Source organism: Heteronotia binoei, chromosome 1, assembly GCF_032191835.1.
Source record: "Heteronotia binoei isolate CCM8104 ecotype False Entrance Well chromosome 1, APGP_CSIRO_Hbin_v1, whole genome shotgun sequence".
NCBI classification, from domain to species: Eukaryota; Metazoa; Chordata; class Lepidosauria; order Squamata; family Gekkonidae; genus Heteronotia; species Heteronotia binoei.
Window position 1 is genome coordinate 239097569 of NC_083223.1, and position 26080 is coordinate 239123648.

At 44.1% G+C, this 26080-nt stretch overlaps 1 protein-coding gene across 1 annotated transcript in view; it reads right to left on the minus strand.

The window, feature by feature from the left end:
* USP34 (ubiquitin specific peptidase 34) overlaps nucleotides 1-26080 on the minus strand; it is a 169166-nt gene that overhangs the window by 120002 nt on the left and 23084 nt on the right. Inside the window, exons 4-7 of the mRNA XM_060249781.1 lie at nucleotides 18566-18616; nucleotides 16319-16468; nucleotides 10846-10913; nucleotides 8923-9115 (exon numbers count right to left, since the gene is read on the minus strand). Coding sequence (XP_060105764.1) covers nucleotides 8923-9115; nucleotides 10846-10913; nucleotides 16319-16468; nucleotides 18566-18616 — 462 coding nt within the window. The remainder of the gene's footprint in view (nucleotides 1-8922; nucleotides 9116-10845; nucleotides 10914-16318; nucleotides 16469-18565; nucleotides 18617-26080) is intronic.

Genomic DNA, 26080 nt, shown 5'->3' on the forward strand with positions numbered 1-26080 from the left:
TGTATACATCAGAAATACGAACACTGATGGAGGACACTGCCAACTTTCCAATGGTTCATATTTAATGTCAGAATCAGATACTTTGAATTTGTTGCTTAGCCTGAGCTTCAAAAGGAAAAACACACCCTATATCAAGAATAGCATGTTGAACAAAATGGCTACATTGTGCAGTTTTTTAGTCAGAGCTGCCAAAGAAGCATGAGCACAGAGCTAACCTTGTTAGGGGCAATGTGGTTTACATCACTGCTGGCATCCAAATCTAAGTAGCCTGGAGGAAAATGTGTCCAATTTTTAGATAGCCAAACTGTTTTAGGAAACATGGGTGCCTAGCTTGACAATAAGGGAACATATCACTAGCACTGTAAGTCAGCCTTACTACTGCAAGCCTGATTAAGTTTTTCTGAATTCTATTCATGTAACATGTACACCACAAAATGGGGGAGGGGAGGAAGAGAGAGATAATAGGAAAATAAAGGTTTTCCCTCCCTAATTATGGGATATTTAGACATCCAAGTAACTTGTCAAGAGCACAGTACACAAATCAAGAATAAGCAGCCTTTTTCAATTTTAGAACTTTATGAAACCAATCAACTATCTTAATAGAATAGCTATAAGTGAATAAACTTAATCACAACAAAATGGAGGAGCTACTGGTATGTATACGTGTGGGAGGAGGGGTCTGACCTAAGAAATAAGTTATTCCCTGTTCTGGATGGGTTTGCACTCTGCTCAAACAGGCAGGTTTGTAGCTTGGGAAGTTTTTGGACCCAGGCCTTGAATTGGATAAACAAGTGGAAGAGGCATCTTTCATCCGCTTTGACTGGTGAGCCGGCTGCAGCCCTCCCTGGGCAGAAAATATCTTACCTCTGTGGTACATGCCCCAGTAACATCTAGATTACATTCCTGCAATTCACTGTACATGGGGCTGCTCCTGAAGACTGTTCAGAAGCACAGTCAATACAGAATGCTGTGGCCAGAGTAAGTCATAAACAAGTCTTGTTTCACCTACACTGGCTTTCATTTTGCTTCCAGGCTAAATTCAAAGTGCTCCTACTGACCTTTAAAGCCCTGTACATTAAGATACTTTAATGACTTCTGGACATCCCCAGAGACCCTGCTTCAGTTGTCCTGCCATCTGAGGCTACTCAGGTGGTGACCTAAGGAAGAGTCTTCTCTATTGTGGCACCATGGAACCTCCTGCCCAGGGAGAATCATCTTCCTCTATCAGTGTTTTTTGGTGAAGATCTTTTCATTTTATCCGGCATACCCCAATAGCAGAACTGTCCCTCCTTCTAGTGCTGGGTGTTGGGTTGTTTTTAATTAAATTGTATTATCTGGCATAACCCCAAATCATTGTTTCTCCTTCTGGTGCTGTGTGTGTTTAATTGAATTGTATCATTTTAAGTTTATTTTAAATTGTTTAAATGTTTTTATGTTCACCACCCTGTGGGCCCTGATTTGGTGGAAAGCTGGCATTAAAATGTTTTAAATAAGGACAGGCATTTCTGCCTAAGCAGAAATTTTGCAAAAAAAAATTTCTAACAAGGTAAAAGGAAAAGACAACACATATTGCCTGTGGTGGCTGTTTTGGCAAGTGTGCAAAAGTCAAACTCACAGTCCAAGACACTGCCACTAATGTATTCTATACTACATCTGCCTTAGCGCTATTTTACTTCAACAGTCACTGAGCCATGAAGATGTGCAAGTCTGACTACATCACAACCCACTCCTCCGGCACTGGCTAATGTACCCTTGCCACCTGTTAGCCACCAAAGAGTTATGTCAAACAATTTAAAATAATTAGGGTTTGTAGAATCTTTCGGGCTCAAGTGCCATGTTCTACACGGCACTTGAGCCCAAAAGATTCTACAAACCCTAATGATGTTACCAGCCGTGAAAACCTGAAATCTTTGATAATTTAAAATAACACTTGTCTTCCAAAGCATAGCTATTTCAAAAAACAAAAGGGAAAAGTCCTCATTTAAACTGTTTTACCAAAATTAAAACACATCCCATTTCCTTACATTTTAGCCTACTTTCACTAATTATAAGCTTGAAAAACATTCTTGAGGGAACATCTCCTATGAAAGTCCCACTGGGATTATTCAATTGCTCAAGAATATGATGAACTGTGTGCACCCTGTTGTTGATTAAATTTTCACAGACAATATAGTAATATGGCTACAACTCATAATTGTTTGAATAATATTTACGCACTTTAAAAAAATTAAACATAACTCCAGTGGCACCTTAAAACATAAACTTTCATTATTCAAAGTATGAGTCCAGTACCACCTTTAAGACCAACGAAGTTTTATTCAGAATGTAAGCTTTCATATGCATGCATATTGCATTGGACAATGCGAATGGGGTACAGTGAGCAAAGCTACTTATAGTTGGCAGGCAGTGGTTTAGAATGCAAAGTGGAATAAAGTTAGAATCCAAAGGCAAAATAGTGAAATTAACAACCTGAAAAAACATTTGGTCTGGATAGCATTTGTGTGGGAAATGCATACGAAAACTTATATTCTGAATAAAACTTTGTTGGTCTTAAAGGTGCTACTGGACTCCTACTTTGTTCTACTGCTTCAGACCAACATGGCTGCCCACCCGGATCTACTTTCATGATTCAACTTATTCATCAGAGGTATCAAGTGTACATCCATACCAGTTATTTATACTTATAGTTATTTATACGCCTTTCAGGAACACACTTCACCTTCCTTGCTTAGATCTGATTTTATATTAATCTTACTCTGCCCACCTTCAACAGTTAGGAGCAGTCCTGATCTACTCTGAATAGACTGATTTCACTTTCACTGATTATTATTTCAAACTGGCATCTCCTTGCAACATCTACCCATTCCTGTCCTTCTGTTGCTTGTAAAGACAGGTTGCTTACCTGTAACTGTAGATCTTAGAGCGGTCATCTGTGCATTCACACTCATGGGATAGAGCGCCTGCGCCGATCCCCAAATCGGTACCTAAAAAGCCCGGGATTTTTTCACTCTCAGCACCAACGGGCATGCGCAGGCGTCCCAGTGCGCATGCTCGCCAGCGCGAGGATCCCGCCAGTTCCTTCCTGACCGCTGGAAGCCCCTACTGGAGGGAGACCGTCAGCAGTGGGGAAGGAGGGCAGGTAGTGTGAATGCACAGATGACCACTCGAAGATCTACAGTTACAGGTAAGCAACCTGTCTATCTTCTTCATGGTCTCTGTGCTTCACACTCATGGGAGACTAGCAAGCAAGACACACCTGGAGGCGGGAAGACGGTCAATCAAAAGAAACAGCTTGCAGCACCGCAGCTGCCAGATGAGTCCTCTGTTGAGCATGCACGTCCAGCGTGTAGTGCTTCATAAAGGCATGCGGAGAGGACCAGGCGGCAGCCTTGCAAATGTCCGTCAGGGAAACGCCTTTCAGGAACGCCACCGATGTCGCCATTGCTCTTGTAGAGTGTCCGCAAATAGGCCCAGGTAACGGCTTCTTAACCAACAAATAACACAGTTTCATAGTCTCAGTGAGCCATTTTGAAAGCCGCTGAGACGAGATTCTGGAACCCAACTTAGGAGCAGCATAAGAAACAAAAAGATGCTGGTCCTTACGAAAACTCTTGGAGCGACTCAAATAAAACAATAAGGCACGCTTAACATCTAAAGCATGCAACCTACGTTCCTCATCCAAGGAAGGTGTAGGATAAAACGTGGGCAACCAAACTTCTAAGTTAAGGTGGAACTGAGAAACCACCTTGGGGAGAAAGGAAATACCAGGAGCTAAGGACACTCCAGACTCCTGACAAGCTAAATATGGGTAGTCACAATGCATAGCCATGAGCTCCCCTGCACGGCGTGCTGATGTGGTGGCTACCAAAAAAGCAGTCTTCCAAGATAGGAGCTGTAATGAGCACGTGGCCATCGGCTCCAAAGGACGCCGAGTCAGCCTGTCCAACATTAGAGTCAAATCCCACAACTGTGGAGGTGATCTCGAAGGAGGATGAAGCCTAAGCAAACCATTCAAAAATCTCTTAGAATGAGGGTGTGCAAAAACTGAATGCCCTTCTACTGGTTCATGGAATGCAGATATTGCCGCCAGATAAACTTTAATGGAGGAAAAAACAAGGCCAGCATCCACCAGAGGTAACAAAAACTAAAAAATAACTGGCAGTCCCACCCTCTGGGGCGAAACTGTAGGATCAACTAAAAAGTGAAGAAACTTCCACCACTTCCTATCATAAGAAGCACGGGTAGACAGCTTCCTGCTATTCAGGAAAACGTGTTGGACTCTGCTGGAGAACTCACAGGGTCGATGAACCACGCTGTCAGCTTCAGGTGGGGCACGTTGTGATGGAATACATGACCATCCTGAGCTGACAGAAGATCCGGTTCTGCCAGAAACTGGTAGAAGACCCCCTTCGCCAGTTGGAGCAAGATCAGGAACCAGTTCTGCCGAGGCCACCACGGAGTCACCAGGATGCAGCATGGTCTCTCTCTTGCAATCTTGTTGACCACCCTTGTCAATAGTGGCAGAGGTGGGAACAGATATAGGAACCGACCTTCCCACGGGAACAGCAGACCATCTCCCAACGACTCTGGATCCGAGCCCCCTCTGGAGCAGAACAGAGTACACTTCCGGTTCTCGGCTATGGCAAAGACGTCCACCTGAGGATACCCCCAGAGTTGAAACACGGGTTGAAGGAAGCGCCACTGTATCTCCCACTCGTGCGGGGAAGCCGCACCCCTGCTGAGGGAGTCTGCTTGCAGGTTGAGCTGCCCTGGGAGATGCGCAGCCTTCACAAAGATGTCATGGTCCAGGCACTCCAACCACAGTTCCAGTGCCAGCGCACAGAGCTGTCGAGAAACTGTCTCTCCCTGTCTCTTGATGTAACACAGGGCAGTGGTATTGTCTGTAAGCAGAGCAACAACCTTCCCCGCCACCATGGGGCGGAAGGATAGAAGAGCAAAATGAACTGCCGGCAGTTCCAGGTAATTTATATGGCAGTGAGTCAATTTTAAAGGCCAAGGGCCCCACACACACAGAGCGTCCATGTGGGCCCCCCAACCCCATAAAGACGCATCTGTTGTGATCGTCACTGTTGGTACAGGTAGGTGGAAGAGAGCTCCCTGAGAAATGTTGTCCTTTGATTTCCACCACTGCAGGGTTTGAAGTGTCACAGGTGGAATTACAAACCTCTTTCGAGGTGAGTCCCTTAACAGTCGAAACTGACAAAGAAACCAAAGTTGTAGGCCTCTCATCCTCAGCTTCGCAAAGATCAGCACGCTTGTAGTCACCGCCATCAGCCCCAGCATCCGCTGCATCTGCTGCACCGTGCCCCACTTTCGACTCTGCAGAAGTTCAACAAGGTTGATAATGTCCATTGCTCTCTGCTGAGGCAAGAAAGCGCGATGAAGGTTCGTATCCAGCAAAGCCCCTATGAACTGAACTGTCCGTAATGAAGTAAGGTGTGATTTCTCCAAATCGGCCTGCAGACCCAAGGTGTGAAGAAGACGAAGAGTGGTGGCAATGTGGTTTGACAAACTTTCCTTTGACTCCGCCACAAGGAGCCAATTGTCGATGTATGGAAAGACGACTATCCCTTGAAGCCGGAGGTGGGCAGCCACAACGCTCATCATCTTCATGAACACCCGAGGTGCAGTGGACAGGCTGAACAGAAGGGCCTTGAACTGGAAGTGTTGAGAACCTACTGCAAACCGAAGGAAACGTCTGAACGCAGGATGGATGCTGACGTGGAAGTAGGCATCCTTGAGGTCCAGCGTTGCCATCCAGTCCCCTTGGTTGATGAGGGGCAGAATTGTTCGCAGAGTGGACATTCTGAACTTCTGGTACAGAATAAACTTGTTCAGATTCTGAAGGTCCATGATTGGTCTCAAATCCCCGTCCCGCTTGGGAACCAGGAAGTAACGAGAGTAGAAGCTTCCCGTCCTGGCCTCCACTGGGACCCATTCTATGGCGTGTTTCTGTAGGAGGTTGCTCACCTCCGACAGCAGAGGTGGGGAAGGGGGTGTGGCGATTATCACAGATTGGTTCAGAATCTGAGCAAAATCTATTTTGTAGCCTTCCGCGACAATGGAAAGCGCCCACCTGTCCGTAGAGATGGACTCCCAGGCCGACAGGAATGGGCGAAGGCGGATAGACGAAGAAGTGGGGACGGTAACGCGTGCTACCAGAAAGTCAAGGCCCTGCTTTTGAGGGCAAGTGCCCTTGGACTTGCCGGTGGTTTGTGCAGAAGCATAGCGGTTTCTATTGTTCCCCCTGTATGGGGATCTACTCTCAGGTTGGGCAGAGCGAGGTCCCCACTCCTGTTCCAGGGAGAACTTTTGATATGGCTTCTTTGACCAAGGTTTGTTCCACTGTTTTGTTTTCGTAGCTCTGGAAGACACCGGGACACCCAGGTTCCTGGAAGTTTTTATGCTTTTATCCATTTCCTGGAGTGCATTGTCGGTGGTCGAGCTGAAGAGGCCTTTGCCCTCAAAGGGAAGATCTTCAACGAAGGCCCTGGTGTCTTGCTGGAGGGCCGCTGACCTGAGCCAGGAGTGGCGGCAGAGGCAGACAGCAGAAGTGATGGTTCTTGCTAAGACGTCCACCATATGCTTTGCTGCAGCCAGTTGTTGTTTGGTTACAGCAAAGCCTTCCTTCTGCAGCTTCTTTGCAGCAGATCTCTTCTCCTCACTCAGGGAAGACAAGAAGGGGTAAGTTGTTCCCACACTGAGCGTTGGTATCTAGCCATGCACGCAGCATAGTTAGATACCTTTACTCCCAGCGCCCCAGCAGAGCAAAACTTCCTCCCAACATTGTCCAGCTCCTTTCCCTCCTTGCCTGGTGAAGAGGAGTGCGTCTTGCGGGCCTTTGACGAGGAGGATACGACCACCGAATTGGGCTTTGGATGCGTGAAGAGAAACTCAGCACTGGCCTCTTGGACGCGGTACATGTGGTCCAACCTTCTTGATGACACAGGTGTAGAAGCAGGCTTCACCCAGGGCTCCTTCACCGCCTGTAAGATGACCTTCGTAACAGATAGGGCAACCACTGTAGACATATCCCGCTGCATGATGTCGAATACGTCGTCGTCTACAATGGGTTGCGGTTGTGTCACCGGGAGAGAGAGGGAGAGTGCCATCCTCTTCACCAGGTCCCCATACGACTTTAGATCTTCCGATGGTGAAATGGGAAGATCCTCAGCGGTATGAGACACTGGTGAAGGTTCCAAAGCCCTGTCTGGATCGTCGGTACCGACCTCGGAGTCCGACAATGAAGACTCTCTCCTCAAAGAATGTTCCGAGAGCACCGGCGTTGACTCTCTGACGAGTGACAGGATCAACACCAACGACCTAGGCTAGACTTCCTCCACCCCGCGTCCTTCGGGTGGGACGGACATCGATGCCGAGGGACGCCACCTAGAATGCTGGGAAAGCCTTGACATATGGGATACCTCAGATCGCTGGTCCCAGACTGCAAACTCCCGAGGGGGGTACCACTGGTACGGTGGGTATGGATAGGCGTAGAGAGGCCACTGGCTCTGCTCCCACGGTGGGAAGCGGCAAGCTACGGTGGTCAGTTCCAGCTCTCCGACCTCTTGCCCGATCCAGCGGTGCCAATGGCTCCGTCGGTGCTGACACCTACACCTCCAAGACAGAGTCCCTCCCACTGCAATGCCTCGACCCCGAAGAATGGGTGCGCTGAGTGAGGTCAATCTCTTGCTCCGATGCTGATAGACGTAACTGCTGCGAGGCACTGCCTCTCGACACCGAAGGGCTACGATGTGGGGATGCCAAGATCTTCCTCAGTGGAGCGGTCGATATCGATGTCGAAGCCTCATGAGAAGGGGAAGGAGTGCGGGACGATCTCTTCTTCCGCTTCTCCTTAGATTTCACCTTCTTCGGTGCGGATGATCGGCTCCCCGAGTCATCCCAACGCTTCTTAGCTGGGGTGTCCACTGACCCTTCAGAAGGTCTCTTTGTGGAACGCCTGCACTCGACTGGCATCTCAGTCCTGATCGGTGATGTATCGGCCGATGTGACCGTCGGGGCCACAGCCTCTTCCATCGGTAACGACGGGCCTGATGCCATCTTTTGAGGACGAAGTGCCGACTCAACAAACGCAGCCGAAAGCCTCACCGCTTGATTCTTGCGAGTTTGTTTGGAAAAACTCAGGCAGTGCGAGCAAGAATCCACACGATGTCCCTCGCCCAAACAAAGGAAACAGAGGGAATGGCCGTTGGGGGGGGGCAATCTTCTTCCCACAGGAGCGGCACCTCTTAAAAACCCCCCAACGTCTTTTCATAGATGGCAAGGAAAAAACCCACCCAGGAAAGTCTCTGAGGGGAAAAATGGGGGAAAAATGGGCCCTGAAGGGCAAGTCCAACAATTTTTTTTTTTTACAACACTAACTATCTAACAACTAATTAACTAACTACACTAAGAAAATAACAAACGGGCTATATACAACAAGAAAGGCAATCCTAAGATTACTTTACCGACCGGGGACACGAAAGGAGGTCCTCTCAGCGCAGCGGTCAGAAAGGAACTGGCGGGATCCTCGCACTGGCGAGCATGCACACTGGGATGCCTGCGCATGCCCGTTGTTGCCGAGCGCAAAAAAATCCCGGGCTTTTTAGGTACCGATTCGGGGATCGGCACAGGCGCTCTATCCCATGAGTGTGAAGCACAGAGACCATGAAGATGATCTAGGTAAAAATAAATGGACTAGGTAAAAATAAATGGACAGAGACCATGAAGATGATCTAGGTAAAAATAAATGGACTTGATGCAGCTGATGAAATAAATTGACTCAGGAAAGTTTATGCTGGAATAAAATATCTTAGTCTTCAAGATACCACTGGACTTCTATTTCTGTTACAACATACTAAAACAGCTATACCTCTGAATTTTTTTTAAAAAAAGTCTTACTGTTATTTGACTGAGTCCAGCCAACCGCATGGTCAAAGTTGGTGACATAAAATACTTAAATGCTAGATCAAGACTTTCTTTATCAAAGCACAAGGCAGTATCCAATGGCTCTTTAACTGTGCTCCACATCAAATCTGCCATGTTACGGGCTGCACTCTGTCTCAATTCTTGATCCGACAATTTACATAAATACCTAAATGGTGGAGAGAGAAAGTTTATACACAACATCAGCAAAACCATTTAATCTGGCAGGTTATCAACATTACTGTTAGTATTGCATATCTTTCCAGAAGCCTTAACAGGAGAACTATCATTGAGGGCTTCCCCACCCACCTTTCTTGTAAAACAAATTACACATGGGAGGGAAAAGGAGGGGTTTTTTTTAGACTTTTGCCCCTAGCTTTATACCCAAGCACATAAATTAAAGGATGTCTGAGTTATAGCCACCACACAAGGATGTCAAAATCAAACTCGTTCTCTCATGAGGGCAGAAATGTAAAAGCCTGATGAAAGAACAAACTGTAAAACACACAAGTACTTGCCCTCCCCAGAAAATTCTTGGGAGGACTTCAAAAAGCTCTTATGAAATATCTTCCAGTATGTAGCAGTTTGGGAAAAAGTAAAGCCACTTATACTTTTAAATTGCACAAATATGTCAATAAGTACAATTTTATATGCTAAGTGGAGAAAGAGTTATTTTAAATTCCAAAACAACAGGTGGGCACAATACAAGTCTAAATAACTAAATAAATAAAATTTGTTTCCATAATGAAGTAAGTATATATTATGAAACTTCCTTCCAAATTTCTTTACTCCACCTCCCCCCCCCCCTTTCAAGATGTTGACATCCCTGCGATTCTTCTGCAGTTTCAAAATTTCTGGATAATTTACAATCTAAGCAGGTGGAAGGTATGCAACAGCTCAGCACCTAATATCACACACATAAGTTGGGAAAGGGGGGGAGAGTAGTATTGGAACAGGTCTAACATCAAACCAGTTCTGAATATAGCCTCGGGGGAGAAATGTTTTTGGTAATTTATACTTATATTGCTCTTTCTTCAGGCTGGCATATGTAGAATTATTCCATGTTAATTTTCACATTAACCATAGGTCCAGAGGACATTTCATGAATGAGAATTTGACCCCATGTTTTTCCAATTAAATCCTAGCATATCACAGAAATGCCACATCTACACAAAACCTGAAGTGTCATATTCTCCACTAGCCTTTCCTATTTCATGGCTCTGGCACAGTATTTGAAGTCCATAAAAATGGCAGAGGTGAGATGATTTCTACAGACTCTATAACTCCCAGGCACCAAACTGGAGGAGCTTGGCTTTGATAGCTAGAGAAGAGATCATAGTTTTTCTACAACTGGCTTCACATCAAGTTATATTTCATCTGTCTGTTTGGAGCCAGAAGACTACTTTCTAGTATTTACTGCATCTGAATACAAACAGCCATTGTATCAGAAACTCTATAATTATTTCTGCTTAAATGTATTTTCTCATGTATACTGGGCTCAACTTTTGGAAAATATGAACAGATACAATTACTGCACGGTTCATCAGCACATGTAAACATTTGCCTAAGTATTGTAAACACAACAAAAAATGTTACTCTATGTATTTGACACTACATATAGCACACATGCAAAAATCTTTCAATTGCAACATCACATGCAGAATAGGAAGTAAAACTGAAATTTTTTTGATTGTGCATGTGTTTGTGCAATGACAAATACACACACAAGCAAGACACAGTAAAAATGTCGTGTCATTATACAAATCAACGTAACTAATATTGCATTTGTCACATTAATTTGTATAATGACAAGTTAGATACACCAATTCAGTGAACTGAAATGATCAAAGCACTGTTGACAAAGAAAACTCAAGAATGGATCGTATTTGTAAAGCATACCTGATAACATAGGTCCTAAATGGTATAATGTGTTGCATAACAGCAGGGATGTGCAGCCATATTCTGATCTATACAGCAAATATAGAAATTAAAACAGCATAAATTGAAATGTCAAATCAGCTACATGCATGTTTCATAATTCATCTCTGTGTTTAATCTATATTTCTGCTTTTTAGAGCAGAGAAAAGCATGATATAAAAGCCTGAATAAATAAAATTTACGGCATATCGGGAAATTTTTAAATGAATATTCTGCACATCTTCATATGGGAAAAGACAATAGAATAACATGTACATCAAGGACCCTCAACTAAATGCCTGTAATTGGAAACATTTCCACATAACAAATTCCCAATGATTCTCCCCCTACTCCTGCTTTATACCTCAAAACAAGGAAAGAAACAGAGCTTGAGCAGGAGTTTGGTATGATGTCTGGCAAAACAGATTTCAAGCTAAAAGAAACAAGAAAACATACTAAACAGAACAGACTCCACATTTCTATAAAATTAGCAGCTCAAATGCATTCTCTCATGATAAAATGAGACATGTCCAGATTATGCAAAGTGATGGTACCACTTTGCTCTGGTTAGACCTCATTTGGAGTACTGTGCTCAGTTTGGGGCACTGTGGTTTAAGAAGAATGTTGACAAGATGGAATATGTCCAAGATAGTCAACATTTAGCAATGAAGATAGTGAGGAATCTGAACACCAAGTCCTAGAGAAAAGGTTGAAAGAACTGGGTATATTTAGGTTGGAGAGGAAACAACTGAGAGGTGATATGATAGACATCTTCAAGTATCTGAAGGGCTGTCATATAGAGCAGGGGTCCCCAACCCACAGGCTGAGGACCAGTACTGGGGTCCATGGCCTGTTAGCAATTGGGTTGCGGACTGAGACAGGGGTGCCGCATTGCCCCTTTCACCTGTCCGGGACCAGGTAGATGAAAGAGGTAGAGCAGCCTCGCTGCCCCTACTGCCTGCCCGGATGAAAGAAGCAGTGCGGCCTTGCTCTGAAGCACCACCTATTTCATCTGCCCAGATCCTGGGTGGGCGGAAGGGGCAGCTCAGCAGCAACCTTTGCCTACCCCTCATTTAAAGACCCCCATGGGGGGCATGGGCAGCAAAAACCCCAGCACCTTCCCCCACCAGTTTGTGGGAAAACTGTCTTCCACAAAACCCGTCCCTGGTGCCAAAAAGGTTGTGTGTCGCTGATATAGAGGATGAAGAAGAGTTCTTTTCTGTTGATCCATAAGGCTGGACCTGAAACAATGCAATGAAATGCAAAGAGTTTTCAGCTAAACGTTAAGAAGAACGTCCTGATAGTTTGAACAGTTCCTCAGCAGAACACACTTCCTCAGGAGGTGGTGGGCTCTCCTTCTTTGGAGGCTTTTAAGCAGAGGCTAGATAACACCAGTGATAATTTTGTTAACTTATGATGATCATGAGACGAAAGGTGGGAAGGGTGAGTCATTGCTGAGCTCTCAAGGCCCCACCTCCCGAGGAAGCATAATACCGATTGTCAGTTTGGAGTCAGGAAGGAATTTTCCTCCAGGCCAGATTGGCTCAGGGATCCTGGAGGTTTTCTGTCTTCCTCTGGGAACAGACCAAGGGTCACTGGGGGAATGTGATGGGGAGGTAGTTGTGAATTTCCTCTTATGGCTTCAATATTTGGCTTCAAAAATACTTTATGCACATCCCTCACTTGCAGAGGGAAAGCAGTAAGTAGAGGAAGAGCTTATCTATAGCAAGCTACACCCTCCCTAACACTATGTAGCTATAGGACAAAGACTTGGGTTCCTAGACCAAGATCTCTAAGTCTAGTTCTACCCAAGTAATCCTATAAACTCAGGTAAGTATTATAATCTATACATTGTATACTGAAAGCCAACTGAGCTCATGCAGGGGAAATTTTGTACTGATGACTTCTTGGTCCACAGCTCAGTCTCATACTCATATATGCTACACAAGCTCTACTATAGTATAATACACTTTAGAACTGACACATCAAACATACAGTCCAGGGGACAGAACCAGCCCATCCAGGGCTCTTATCAAGCCCATGAACAACTGGAGGGAAACCATTAAGTTGGAAGAGATCTCCAGGGTCATCTATTCCAACCCCCTGCACAATGCAGGAAATTTACATATACCGCCCCCATACACACAGTGACACCTGCTCCATGCCCAGAAGATGGCAGTCCAACTGTGGAAAGGAAGTATCATACGCCTCGCTGAGGCCACTCCCTTCCCCAAACACAGCCTCTCCCCAGCATCTTCAACCAATTCTCCAGGAATTGTCCAGCCCAGAGTTGGCAACTATCAAAGGTGAGAAGGGCTGTCTGTCTCTGAGTTCTATGTAGCCAGTCTCCTTGAAGCCTGCCTGCTGCCTATGGCTAAGGCGCTGGCCTGGGACACTCTGCCTGCCACTGCCACCTCCTCCTCCAGCCAGAGTGCACTGGGCCTCTGCTGCCTGGGCTGCTGGCTGGCTGTTCATGTTCAGTAGCCAGAATATCTTTGGCCCCACCTCCCAGAGCCCAGCCAAGCAGCTTCCCACTTGCAGTCAGTCCATGGAAGGCACCCATGGGCACACACACCACCAGCCGCCTCACCAAGCATGCCCGCTTATGTAAGCATATGAACAGGGCAACATTGTATGCTGCAGTCCTGATGAGAAAGAAAAGCCCAGTGTTTATGTAAAGGGTACAATATGTGCAGAATGCCAAGAATTGGGGTGGAGGAGACCTGCCAAGTTGGGCAAGGCAGAGTCTGCTAACCTGCTGACCCAAATGTGACTGGCTACTCTACTGCCTCCCTCCCTTGGTAGAGCAGGGACAGTAAAATAAGAGGCAAAGTTGAAATGTGCGCATGCTTGCCAGGCTCCCTGCATGGAAGTGCTGACTTATGTAACAATCTGAATGGAAATGTGGGGTGGGGCAAGGGTCATGGATGGGAGCAGACATTCAGAAAAGTGTGCTGGGTTTGCACAAGGAAGAGGCAAATACTGGATGTGCGTCTGGGTTCTTGCACATGGGGAGTAATATTTTGGGTGGCTGGACAGTGTCATGGAGCTGGCAGGAAATATAAGCAATTAAGTGGAGCTAGCATCTTTGGAGAGTGGCAGTGCCTGAAGATTGCTTGTGATGCTGGAAAGCATCATGGTTCCTCTGGTGGTTCAAGCTTGTTGCTGAATTTGGGACTTTGACAGAGAGATGTGAGAGACTGTGTGGCTGACTCATCCCCACTCCCCTCCCATCCCCAAAGCCTGTCTGTTGACCATAAAACTTTCTTTAAGGCAGAGTTTGTTGGGTTCCCCTGGTTGATGCCACTTGGCCACCTGTCTTTGGCTGCCACATCTGTAGCAACACTCCATGCTCCAGCTCTTCAAAAGCTTCTGAAATGTGTTAGTCTTTAAAGAGCCACAAGAGTCTCTGATTGTTGCACCTTGATTGTCAGGCAATAGCTCTCTGTGCTCTGCAAAACCTCTTGTGCATATTGTGCAAAGGGTGGTTAGTTAGGTGCTAAGGAGGTTTGTGGGGCAGTGTCAGTGGTAAAATCTCTAATATCTGGCATTACATTCTATGGTACACATAGTCTGGTCCAACAAAATGACATTTGTGTCTGATCTGGTCCTCATAACAAATGAGTTTGACACCTCTGCTTTAGAAAATTAAAAGGTGGAGTATCCTTTACAGTGCTCAAATACTTATAAAAGAACTGGAGAGTTAAAGAGAGGCAAGATGAAACAGGCCTCCTGTTTGGTGTAGTGGTTAAGTGTGCGGACTCTTATCTGGGAGAACCGGGTTTGATTCTCCACTCCTTCACTTGCAGCTGCTGGCATGGCCTTGGAAAGGTAGCTGCTGTGAGAGTCCTCTCAGCCCCATGCACCTCACAGGGTGTCTGTTGTGGGGGAGGAAGGTAAAGGAGATTGTGAGCCATTCTGAGACTCTGAGATTCGGAGTGGAGGGTGGGATATAAATCCAGTATCATCATCATCTTCTTCTGTTTTTTGGAGTATAGCTTCAATGTTATCTGTATAGCCATCTATTTGTAATTGGAGTCAGTAAACATGTCAGTTATGCTTTATCTTAGCTCATTTATGGTGGTCAAAAGTGTGGGGCGGGGGAATGGGACTGGCCTTTTTCACAATAAGAAAAATGAAGCTATAATTATATATAGTTTGCTCTTAAAGCAGGAAGTCAAAATCAAAATTATAAATTTACTCAAGTTATTTCTACTTTTATCCAATGGTTTTCCATTGGAAACCCTTGAATCTCACTGCTTGTGCTGCATCAGAATACTTCTTAAATTATTGAGTTTGGTAGAAAAGAAGGAACTTCTTATGGAGCTGCTTATGGCTCCACCTTGGGAGCACAGAAGACTTTGGCTCTAGTTTTAAAAAGAAAGAATGTTAAATTTAGGTTGAGAATATTTGCCCTGGTTTTTAAGCAGCTACTATCACCAGCCTGCAATTTTACTAGTTTCTTTTGCACTGCCATTCAGGTATGCTTTTAAAAGTGCCCAACTGTGTTCAAAGTATCTGAATCCTGCGCCAGACAAACTTCACCCAAAATACATACTCTGAATGCAAGAATTCAAAAACATTTTTGAGAAGAGATGGAAGCTATAGCAAAGGTTATACCGTCAACAGCCAAACTATGCATCTCCACATCTGGATTGTTAGTTCATTCTTGCAATGGAGGCATACAACTCACTATGTTCCTGATTTAAAAGCCACAATTTCAGGTCTTCAAATTCAACCAAAATTCCCATCCAACTCCAGTTAGCCTCTTGCTATAGACCAAGGGTGTCAAATTCATTTGTTATGAGGGCCAGATCCGACATAAATGAGACCTTGTCTGGCCAGGCCATGTTGGGCCAGGCCATGTCTGTATCCATTTCAGGTTAGGTAGCAGAGATATAAACTTTATAAAGACAAACAATTAAAGATTTTTTTAAAACCCTAAAATAAAACATGCTTTAAAAATTAGCACTTGCTAGTCTTAAATGTGCTTTCTTTGTATTTCTCCCATGGGATTAAGGGAACTGGGCAAAGGAAGCTCTGGCTCTTTCCTTCCTTCCCCAGGGGACCAGGAGCAGGAGGAACCTCAGCCAACAGAAGGAAAACAAGCTTGGCTCAAACACACTGCTGTGCGATTGAAAAAGCCTGACAAAGCAAGCTCTCCCTCCTCCCCCTACTCCCCAAGGGAGGAGCCTAAGCCAATGGAGAAAATAGAGGTCTTGCTCTGTAGCTCCTGTGTGATTGAGCAAGCCTGACAAAGCAAGCTGTTATGCAGAAGAAAGTAAGAGAGAGGGAGAAGGAAGCAGATGACAGCCAGTTGCTTGGGGGCCAGATAGGAGCCCTCCAGAGACCTGATTTGGCCCCCAGGCCACATGTTTGATACCCCTGCTATAGACCATGACTTCAAGTTACATTCATGTTAAGGGAAGTTAGAGAAACTTGAAAGCATACTCACATTAGAGACCACAGTGATAAATGCATGTGCTATAAGAAATGGCAATGTTTCAGGGGTTCCATATTCAAAACAGTCCTTCATGAGGGAAAGGCCATTTTTTCCACAAAACAAGCAAACATAGCGAAGCAAGTGCAATGGTACCTCTACATCCTAGGGAATAAACAGCACAAAAATTGTTTTAAAACATTCATACAGGCATTTTCTCATCTAAAGAGCTGCATTTTAATGCTTTCAACAGACTATCCTGAAATGTTTATTTGTTTTAGTAAATTTCTATTCCGCCCATTCCTCGTAGGGCTCAGGGCAGAGTACAACATATAATAAAACAATAAAATACAAAAGACATTTTAAAACAGACAACTCAACAGTACTCAGATTACCATGACATCACATATTGCCCAGCCTAACCATCACATCATGATATCTCATAGGGATGGCAGTTTTTATTCCAATTCCTAGCACAGATGACAGTGCTGGCTGGGGAGGCCAACCTGATAAAGAATAGACACCCACAGCCTCAGCTAAAAGCCTGGCAGAACAGCTCCGTTTTACAGGCTCTAAGGAAGGCTAATAAGCCAGGTAGGGCCCGGATCTCAACAGGGAGCTGATTCCACCAAGTTGGGGCCAGGACTGAAAAAGCCCTGGCCCTAGTTGAGGTGAGGCAGGTGTCTCTTGGGCTGGGGACGGCCAACAGGTGTTGGGAGGCCGAACGTAACGACCTTCTGGGCATATATGGAAAGAGACGGTACCGCAGGTATGTTGTTCCCAGGCCACATAAGGCTTTAAATGGTAGCACTAGAACCTTGAAGTGGATCCGGTACTCGATGAGCAGTCAGTGCAGACTGCGGAACGCTGGCCAAATGCCCACCCGTACAGGTGGTGCAGTCAGCAGGCTGAGCCACTGCATTCTGCACCTGCTGCAGTTTCCAGATCAGTCTCAAGGGTAAGCCAGCGTAGAGCAAGTTACAGCAGTCTAGTCTGGAAATGACCATTGCATGGATCACTGTAGCCAGATCCTGGGGGGATAGATATGGTGCTAGCTGGCTGATCTGGCAAAGATAACGAAAGGCAGACCTGGCCAACATGCACACTGACTTCTTTCTCAATTCTAGGCTCCAAATATATGAATTAACTTTAACCTACCCAACAGCCCTAGAAGATTTGGGCTCAGGTTACTTAGAGGTGCACATGTATCACCTGATGAAGGAATCAGGCTCACATCCAATGTTTACCTGACCCTCAATTTTCCAGGCACTCTTGGGCCACTGGGCTGTACTGTAATGGAAGAATGGCCCAAGCAGTGAAAATTGCATGACCAAACATATTTTGTTTCATAATGTTATCCTGCCTTTTAAACCAAATACCATAATCCTGTACAAGACTGTGACCTGCCATGCTGAATGTAGCCTGCCTGAAATGCATGGAAGCTCACAGCTGTACACTAGTATATCTGAACACTACCAAAAGCAGAATACTTGGATGATACATGCCCACACCACCCAACATCTAAATGATGAATGCCGCATCTGACATGGTGCAGCAGTATACACTATATTCAACCAATGTACACATGTAAAGTGAACTCAAGGGCAGATCTTGTGATTGCAATTCCATTCCCTATTATGCATACATGCTGCTCAGGTCTTTACAGGATTTACAAACGACTGAGCTAACTTTCTGCTCAGAAGCACAAAAACAAGGTTATCAGGAACCTGCAGATCACAGTAACATTACGTCCTCTTAGACAGCAAGATGGGAGACAGCATTACTGCCCTCAACCCCTGGTTCACTGCCACAGCACTGAAATAGGAAGTGGAGGAAGTCATCATCAACAATACTCCAACGGATCACCTCCTCCTCCCTCCTTGCAAACCTGCTGGGGTGAGCAAAACAAATTGTAGGAGAGCAATATGTATGCCCACGTGTATGTCTAATACAATTTACAGGAGCAAGCAAGAGATGCCTGTAAAGAATGCTGTGTCGCTTCTTTCTCTGCAGACTGTTAATCTTTCACAACTGTTTGAAATATTTCAAACTGAACAGATTTTGGTGACTAGGCAAAGCTAGTATGGAGAACTCAAGTACAGGTGACAGAAAGACAAGATAAAAGCACTGATAACTGACAAGATAAAATACAGCTTTATATTTATATTTATGATTTTAGCATATAAGGCATCCCAAACCACTGGAAGAAAAAACTGCATTATATAAATTGCATGTATCATTTTATAAATTGAGAAGACTTACATTCATATCACAGAATGCCCCTAATATATTGCTTTCCTGTGGAGAAATATCCTGTTTTAAAAAAGAGAAGAATTTTAGTGTATGAATGTAACAAAGAAGAAAAACAGAATGTACATACCTGGGAAAAAATTAGTTTCCATGGACAACACCTTCTAAGAAGATGCTAAATTTTGCAATTCTAAAAAAGCATGTGCTTGCATATAATGCAAACACCAATATACTGCTATATGTTTACCACCTTCTTTTACATTAAACTATATATGTTTGCTCAGGCATCCAGAAAACAATGCCATATTACAGAAAATAAACAAATCCAAAAAGCATGGCTCACAAGCCCCAGCACAAGGATTCTATTTCTCATTATGAACAGATACATTAATCCTTCAATGCAGTGCACTAGGATGCAACCACATCTCATGCACATCACAACAGAGCCACACAAAAGCAAGTAAGCTGCTCTGGCAGGTGTGAGATCATTTGCAAGGCTCATCCTTGCCAGAGGCAGAAGTTGCTCAGCTGCAGTAGAAGAAGGTGTTTGGATCTAGAACAGAGCTGCTGGTAAGGTGAGTGAGACTTGATTTGCTTTTCTAAAACTGCTGGGGAGCAATACCTAGGGTTGCTGTGGGAGGTAACTATGAGTGCTTGGTGCCAGCTGGAGAGGGGCTTCTGATTGTTTTTCTGTGTCTTTTGTGTAGCTGTTGTTGAGTGAGGAGAGCTTGTTTGCCTGGGGGTAATTGTTTGCCTGGGGGTAATCTGCTGTTGCTCTGGCTGCTGAGTCAGAGGTGGGTGGGGACTTGAGCCTTTAATTTGCAAGGCTCATCCTTGCCAGAGGCGCTCTTGGCCTGCGGCTCTTAGCCTGGGGTTCTGTAGAAAGGTGGGTAATTACCCACAAGTAGTTTCAAGTGGCAGTTGGTAGTGGGATTTAAAGAGAAATGAAGATAAAGAAAATTTTGAAATGGATTGCAGCAGAATGGCTGGTGAAGGAGCAGAGGCAGTGATGTGTAAAGACTGTAGGATGTTTGTATTTCTACCTGAGAGTAGCATGAATTACACTTGCAGCAAGTGTAAGTTTGTGGCCCTGCTGGAGGAAAAGATACAGGGACTGGAGGCACGACTGTTCACACTGCAGTGTATAAAGGAAGGTGAGGATTTTCTTGACAAAACGCATGAGGCACTCTTGAAAGGACAAGAGGAGGGAGAGGAAATGGTGTCGCAGCAATTAGAAGAGAATCCAACACAGGAGGAGGGTTCCTGGAAAAATATAACCCAAAAGAGAAAGAAAATAAGATGTTCTGAGCCCCTGCTGCTCAGCAATAGGTTCCAGGATCTCCCCACAGTAACTGATTCTGAACCATTGGAACAAGGGCTACTTCCCCAGCCTTCACAATGCTTGAAGAAAGTTTCTCAGGATCCTGTGTATAAGAAGCCTGGAGCTTCTGCTCCCCAATATAGGAAGAGGAAGGTGGTGGTGATTGGAGACTCCTTGCTCAGAGGGGTGGAGTCCAAAGTGTGCCAACTCGACTTGTCATCCCGAGAGGTCTGCTGTCTGCCGGGTGCACGCATCCAGCACGTGACAGAAAGGATTGGAAGACTTATCAAGTCTACGGATTACTATCCTTTCTTCTTGATCCACATGGGAACGAACGATACTGCCCATCATAGCCCTGAACGTATTAGAAAAGACTATGTGGCTCTGGGTCAGAAGGTGAAGGAGCTGGGCGCACAGGTTGTGTTCTTGTTAGTGCTTCCTGTTGAAGGCCATACCTTAGGACGAGAAAGAAGAATACTTCAAATAAACGACTGGCTACGTTGGTGGTGTCGTCAGGAAAGATTCGGATTTTTGGACCATGGCTTACGCTTTCAAGATGGTGGTCTTCTATCGGGAGATGGTTTGCACCTTTCAGAGGTAGGAAAAAAGGTGTTTGATAACAGCCTTGCTAACTTAATAAGCAGGGCTTTAAACTAAATTGTATGGGGGAGCGAGACAATAATTCAAAGTCTCGCATGATGCCAGAAACTGGGGATAAGAACATTAAAGATTTGCAAAGAGTGGTGCATACACTAGGTAATGTTAACTTGCAGGCTTGTACAGAAACTAAACCCTCAGGATGCATAAAACGTGGATTCCGATGTCTCTACACTAATGCACAGAGCATGGGAAACAAACAGGAGGAACTGGAAGTCCTAATAAAGGAAGGAAACTATGACATAATAGGCCTTACTGAAACTTGGTGGGATGACACTCACAACAGGAATATTAGGATCAGAGTTACAACGTATTTAAAAGAGACAGGCAAATGAGAAAGGGTGGAGGCTAGCAGTATATGTGAAGGAGGTATATACTTGTGTGAAACTATGTGAATCTGAGCACGGCAGCTCAGTTGAAAGCCTCTTGGTAAAAATAAAAGGAGTAAGAAATAACAGTGATATTATTGTGGGGGTCTGCTATAGACCGCCAAGTCAGGCAGAGAACTTAGATGAGATACTTCTACAACAGATTGCAAAGTTCTCCAAGAGAAGGGATACGGTGATCATGGGAGATTTCAATTACCCAGACATCTGTTGGAAGTCCAACTCTGCTAAAAATGAAAAGTCAAATAGATTCCTGACTTGTCTTGCTGACAACTTTCTTTTCCAGAAAGTGAAGAAGGAAACAAGGGGATCTGCTATCTTGGATTTGATTCTCACCAACAAGGAAGAATTGATTGAAGAAGTGGAAATAGTGGACACCTTGGGCAGTAGTGACCATGTGATTTTGGAATTTACAGTCTTAGGGAAGGGAAAAGCTATACATAGTCAGACTTATAGGTTGGACATCAGAAAGGCAAACTTTGATAAACTTAGAACTATGCTAGGTAAAATCCCATGGTCAGAAATACTTAGGAGGAAGGGGGTTCAGGAGGGATGGTAGTTTCTTAAAAGCGAAATACTGAAAGCGCAATCACAGACAATTCCTATGAGAAGAAAAAATGGAAAAAGCCTAAAGAAGCCGAAGTGGCTCCATAAACAGCTCTCTAAAGACTTGAGAAATAAAAAAGACTCCTTTAGGAATTGGAAGTAAGAAAGACAAAGACTTGCTAGACCCTAGTTCATACAGGCCGATATCACTCCTTAATTGTGATTACAAGATTTTTACAGTAGCCCTGGTGGCTAGGCTTAATACTTTTATAGGGAACTACATTCATCCTGACCAATTGGGCTTTATCCCACACCGTGAGTTAACGGACAATACTAGAATGGTCCTTGATGTTATTCAATACTGCCGGAAATTTAATATCGAGTCTTCTTTTATCTTGTCTATTGATTTTGAAAAAGCCTTTGATTCCGTTGAAGTTCCTTATCTTACAACCTTACTGCAGAAAATGAATTTTGGCCCGAATTTTCTGAAGATAACCCATTCTTTATATAAGTCGCCTTCTGCTATTCTTTCTATTAATAATTTGGATTCTGAAGAATTTAATCTTTTCAGAGGGACGAGGCAAGGTTGTCCCTTGTCCCCTCTGCTTTTTGCGATCACAATTGAACCTCTTGCTAATGCTATCCGTAATACCAATATTATTGCTGGTATCCCTATTAGAAAGAAACAAATTAAGGTGTCTTTGTTTGCAGATGACCTAGTGCTTTTTGTTACAAAACCTAGGTCTTCTTTACCAGCTGTCTTTGATTTATTATCTGTATTTTCTTCTATATCGGGTCTTCGAGTAAACCCATCCAAAACCATTCTTTATCCCATCACAATTTCAGATGCTCTCCAAGATTCCATCTACTCTAATTATCACTTCAAAAAAATGGATAGATATTGGACATATTTGGGGATCAATATACCTTTAAAATTGGGAGATATTTTTAAAGTTAATCATCATTTATTGATTAAGGACATTCTTACTATGCAAAAGAATAAAAATTCTTCACTCATTCCCTGGAATGAAAAAATTCAGATTATTAAATCTTTTATTTTTCCCAAATTTCTGTTTTTATTTCGAGCCATTCCTATTCTTATTCCTGAAGATTTATTTGTGGGTTGGCGTCGTTCGTTCTTAAGATATATTTGGAACAAGGGCTTATCTAGAATAGGGTATGCAACTCTTATTCGTTCTAAATCCTCAGGGGGTCTGGCTCTTCCGGATCTGCATAAATTTTATGAAGCTGCCATTTTAGGTGGCCTTATCAGATACCATGATGCTGATTTAAATTCAGGCTGGAAGGCCCTAGAAGATACCTATCTAAATAACAAATCGTTTCACTCTATATTATGGGAATTTCCGAAGAATAGACCTCCTAATATCTCCTCCAACCTTTTCCTTAAAGCTATTTTTCAGATTTGGGACAAACGCCGCCTCTCTTTAGCCCCTCCAATGTCTCCACTATCTCATTTTATGGATGTTTCTTGGTTTCAACCGGGGTTTTTTTACAAGTCTTTTCCAATTTGGAAAAAATATAATCTTTATAGGTTTGTGGATATTTTGTCCAATGGAATTGTGGGACCCAGGGGGCTGGCGCGGCGGCCCGCCGAAGCAGCCTGTCACTAATAACACAGGTCGAGATGCAGGACAGGAACCCGGAAGTGACCGACAGGCTGCTTCAGCGGGCCGCTGCGCCAGCCCCCTGGGTCCCACAATGATGGGACCGATGCCACAGGGACGGGCTCGAAACACTCTATAACCTCTCAAAAGAACAGCAGTCTAGCTCGCTTCCCCCGAGCCCTGCCGCCATAAGCCTCAAGGGGGCTCATTTTGCGGCATCTCCTGGCGGGAGGGTGGCACCCGCACAGGACACATATCAAATGAAAGAGGGGGCGCAGGGCTATCAGAAACAGCCGCCGGGGGGAGTCGGAAGCCCACCCCACTGGGGGATCCACACCCCGAAAGTGTGTGGAGCCCACCCAACTGGGGGATCCCACCCCACTGGGGGTTCCACACTTCTCAGCGTGGAACCCATTCTCTCTAGTCTTCTCACTTTGAAAAAAGTAAAAAAAGAGTTTTATTTAACTTTATTTCCCCCTTTCCCTCTATAAATAATCTTGGTGTTTCCGGCGGTGATATTTGGGGGATTTTTGGGGACGTCACAGGAAGTGCTGTGAAGTCACTTCCTGTTTCCGGCAGTGGCATTTGGGGGAAATGATGTCACAGGAAGTGATGTCACTTCCTGCTTCCGGCAGGTGGCACGGGGGAAATGATGTCGCAGGGAGTGATGTCACTTCCTGTTTCTGACGGTGGTATGACGTCACCGGAAGTGACATCACTTCCTGTTTCCGGCGGCGCACGCGTGCTGCGCGCACACACACATCATTCCCCCCTCAAGGTGTCCCTGGCTGGCCTGCAGATATTATGGCCACCCTAGGACATCACTCTCAAAGAAATACAATTTCAATCGACCTCTTACTTTCTTTGAATACTTGCTACATTCTCCTTTTTTAAAGCGGAAGGGACTGATTTCATTTATCTATAAGGGTTTGCTAGACATTGATGCTGTTGATTTGTTATCCTATCAAGAAATTTGGCAAAGGAATAGTTCAATTAATTTTCAGGAGGATGTTTGGCAACAAATCTGGTCATCTCCTTCGTTTGTTTCAAAATCATTGAATATACAATTACAAACTCAAAAAATTTTGTTTCGGTGGTATTTAACACCTCAGAGATTAAGCCATATGGCAATAAATCAATCCTCCAAATGTTGGAAAAATTGTGGAGAGGTGGGCACATTTATACACTGCTGGTGGTCTTGCCCGAGGGTGCAGGCGTTTTGGGCAGTAATTGTGGCAAAAATCAAGGATATCATGGGCTATAGTTTACCCTTAAGATTGGAACTCATTTTGCTTGACTGTTGGAAAGGTATTTCTATTACTTCTCTCAATAAATCCCTGATATCCCTTTTACTAGCTGCTGCTAAAATGGTGTTAGCCCAATTTTGGAAATCTCCCAATATTCCTCCAATTAAAGCCTGGTATGCTAAAATCTGGGAGGTCTATGCTATGGACAAGATAGCAGATAGTTTATGCAATACAAACAATTCAGAAGGTAACGATTCTCTGATGTACAAGTGGCTTCCATTTCTTAAATTTTCTTTTGGTCCTGTAGATCAGATGCGTACATGTATACCTGGTAGATATTATGATATTATTAATTTGATGTAATTAATATATGGACAGAGTACTTATTTTTAATTCAGCTGCCAATTATGTGTGTGTGTGTGTGTATGTATGTATGTGTGTGTGTGTGTGTGTGTATATATATATATATATATTGTGTTTTGTTGTTTTGTTTGTATTTTGTGTATATATTTTTTGTTTTCTGCTGGTATGCTATGCTTATACACAAAGAATAATCGCAGATACAGTCATTGATTGCTTTATTTGTATGTTTATTAAATTCAATAAAAAAGTTTTTGGACCAAAAAAAAAAAAGGAATTGGAAGTAGGGCCTTATAACCAAGGATGAATTTAAACAAATCACCAGTGCTTGTAGAGAAAAAGTTAGGAAAGCTAAAGCTCAGTATGAGCTTAGGCTGGCCAAATATGCTAAAAACAACAAAAAAGGGTTCTTTTCTTACGTTCAGAGTAAGAAAAAGAGCAAGGACATGGTAGGCCCATTGCGAGGGCAAGGAAATGAAATTGAAACAGGTAATGAAGAGAGGGCGGAACTGCTCAATTCCTACTTTTCCTCAGTCTTCTCTTTGAGGGAAATGGTGCTCAACATGAAAAAAACAGAACATATAAGGAGGGTATGAAGTTCCAACCTAGGATCAGTGGTAGGGGTAGTACATAAACACCTAGTTTCTTTAAATGAAACTAAGTCCTCAGGGCCAGATGAATTGCATCCAAGGGTTCTAAAAGAACTTGCGAATGTAATTTCAAAGCCTCTGGCTATTATTTTTGAGAATTCTTGGAGAACAGGGGAGGTGCAGCAAGATTGGAGGCGGACGAATGTTGTCCCCATCTTCAAGAAGGGGAAAAAAGACAATCCGGGTAACTATCGACCCGTCAGCTTGATGTCTATACCTGGAAAAGTTTTAGAACAAATCATCAAACAGTCAGTGCTGGAACATTTAGAAAGAATGGATGTGATTACTAAGAACAAGTCATGTCAGACTAACGTGATCTCTTTTTTTGAGAAAGTGCCTACCTTTCTGGATCGGGGAAATGCTATAGACATCGTTTATCTTGATTTCAGTAAGGCTTTTGATAAGGTTCCACATTCTATCCTTGCTGACAAGTTGGTAAAATGTGGTTTGGATCCTGTTACCAGTAGGTGGATCTGTTACTGGTCCATAGATCGCACCCAAAGAGTGCTTGTGAATGGTTCCTCATCCTCTTGGAGAGGAGTGACAAGTGGAGTGCTTCAGGGATCTGTCCTGGGACCTGTTTTATTCAACATCTTTATCAATGTTTTGGATGAAGGAATAGAGGGAATGCTTATTAAATTTGCAGATGATACTAAATTGGGAGGGGTTGCAAACAAAGACGAAGACAGAAACAGGATACAGGATGACCTTGACAGGCTGGAAAATTGGGCTAAA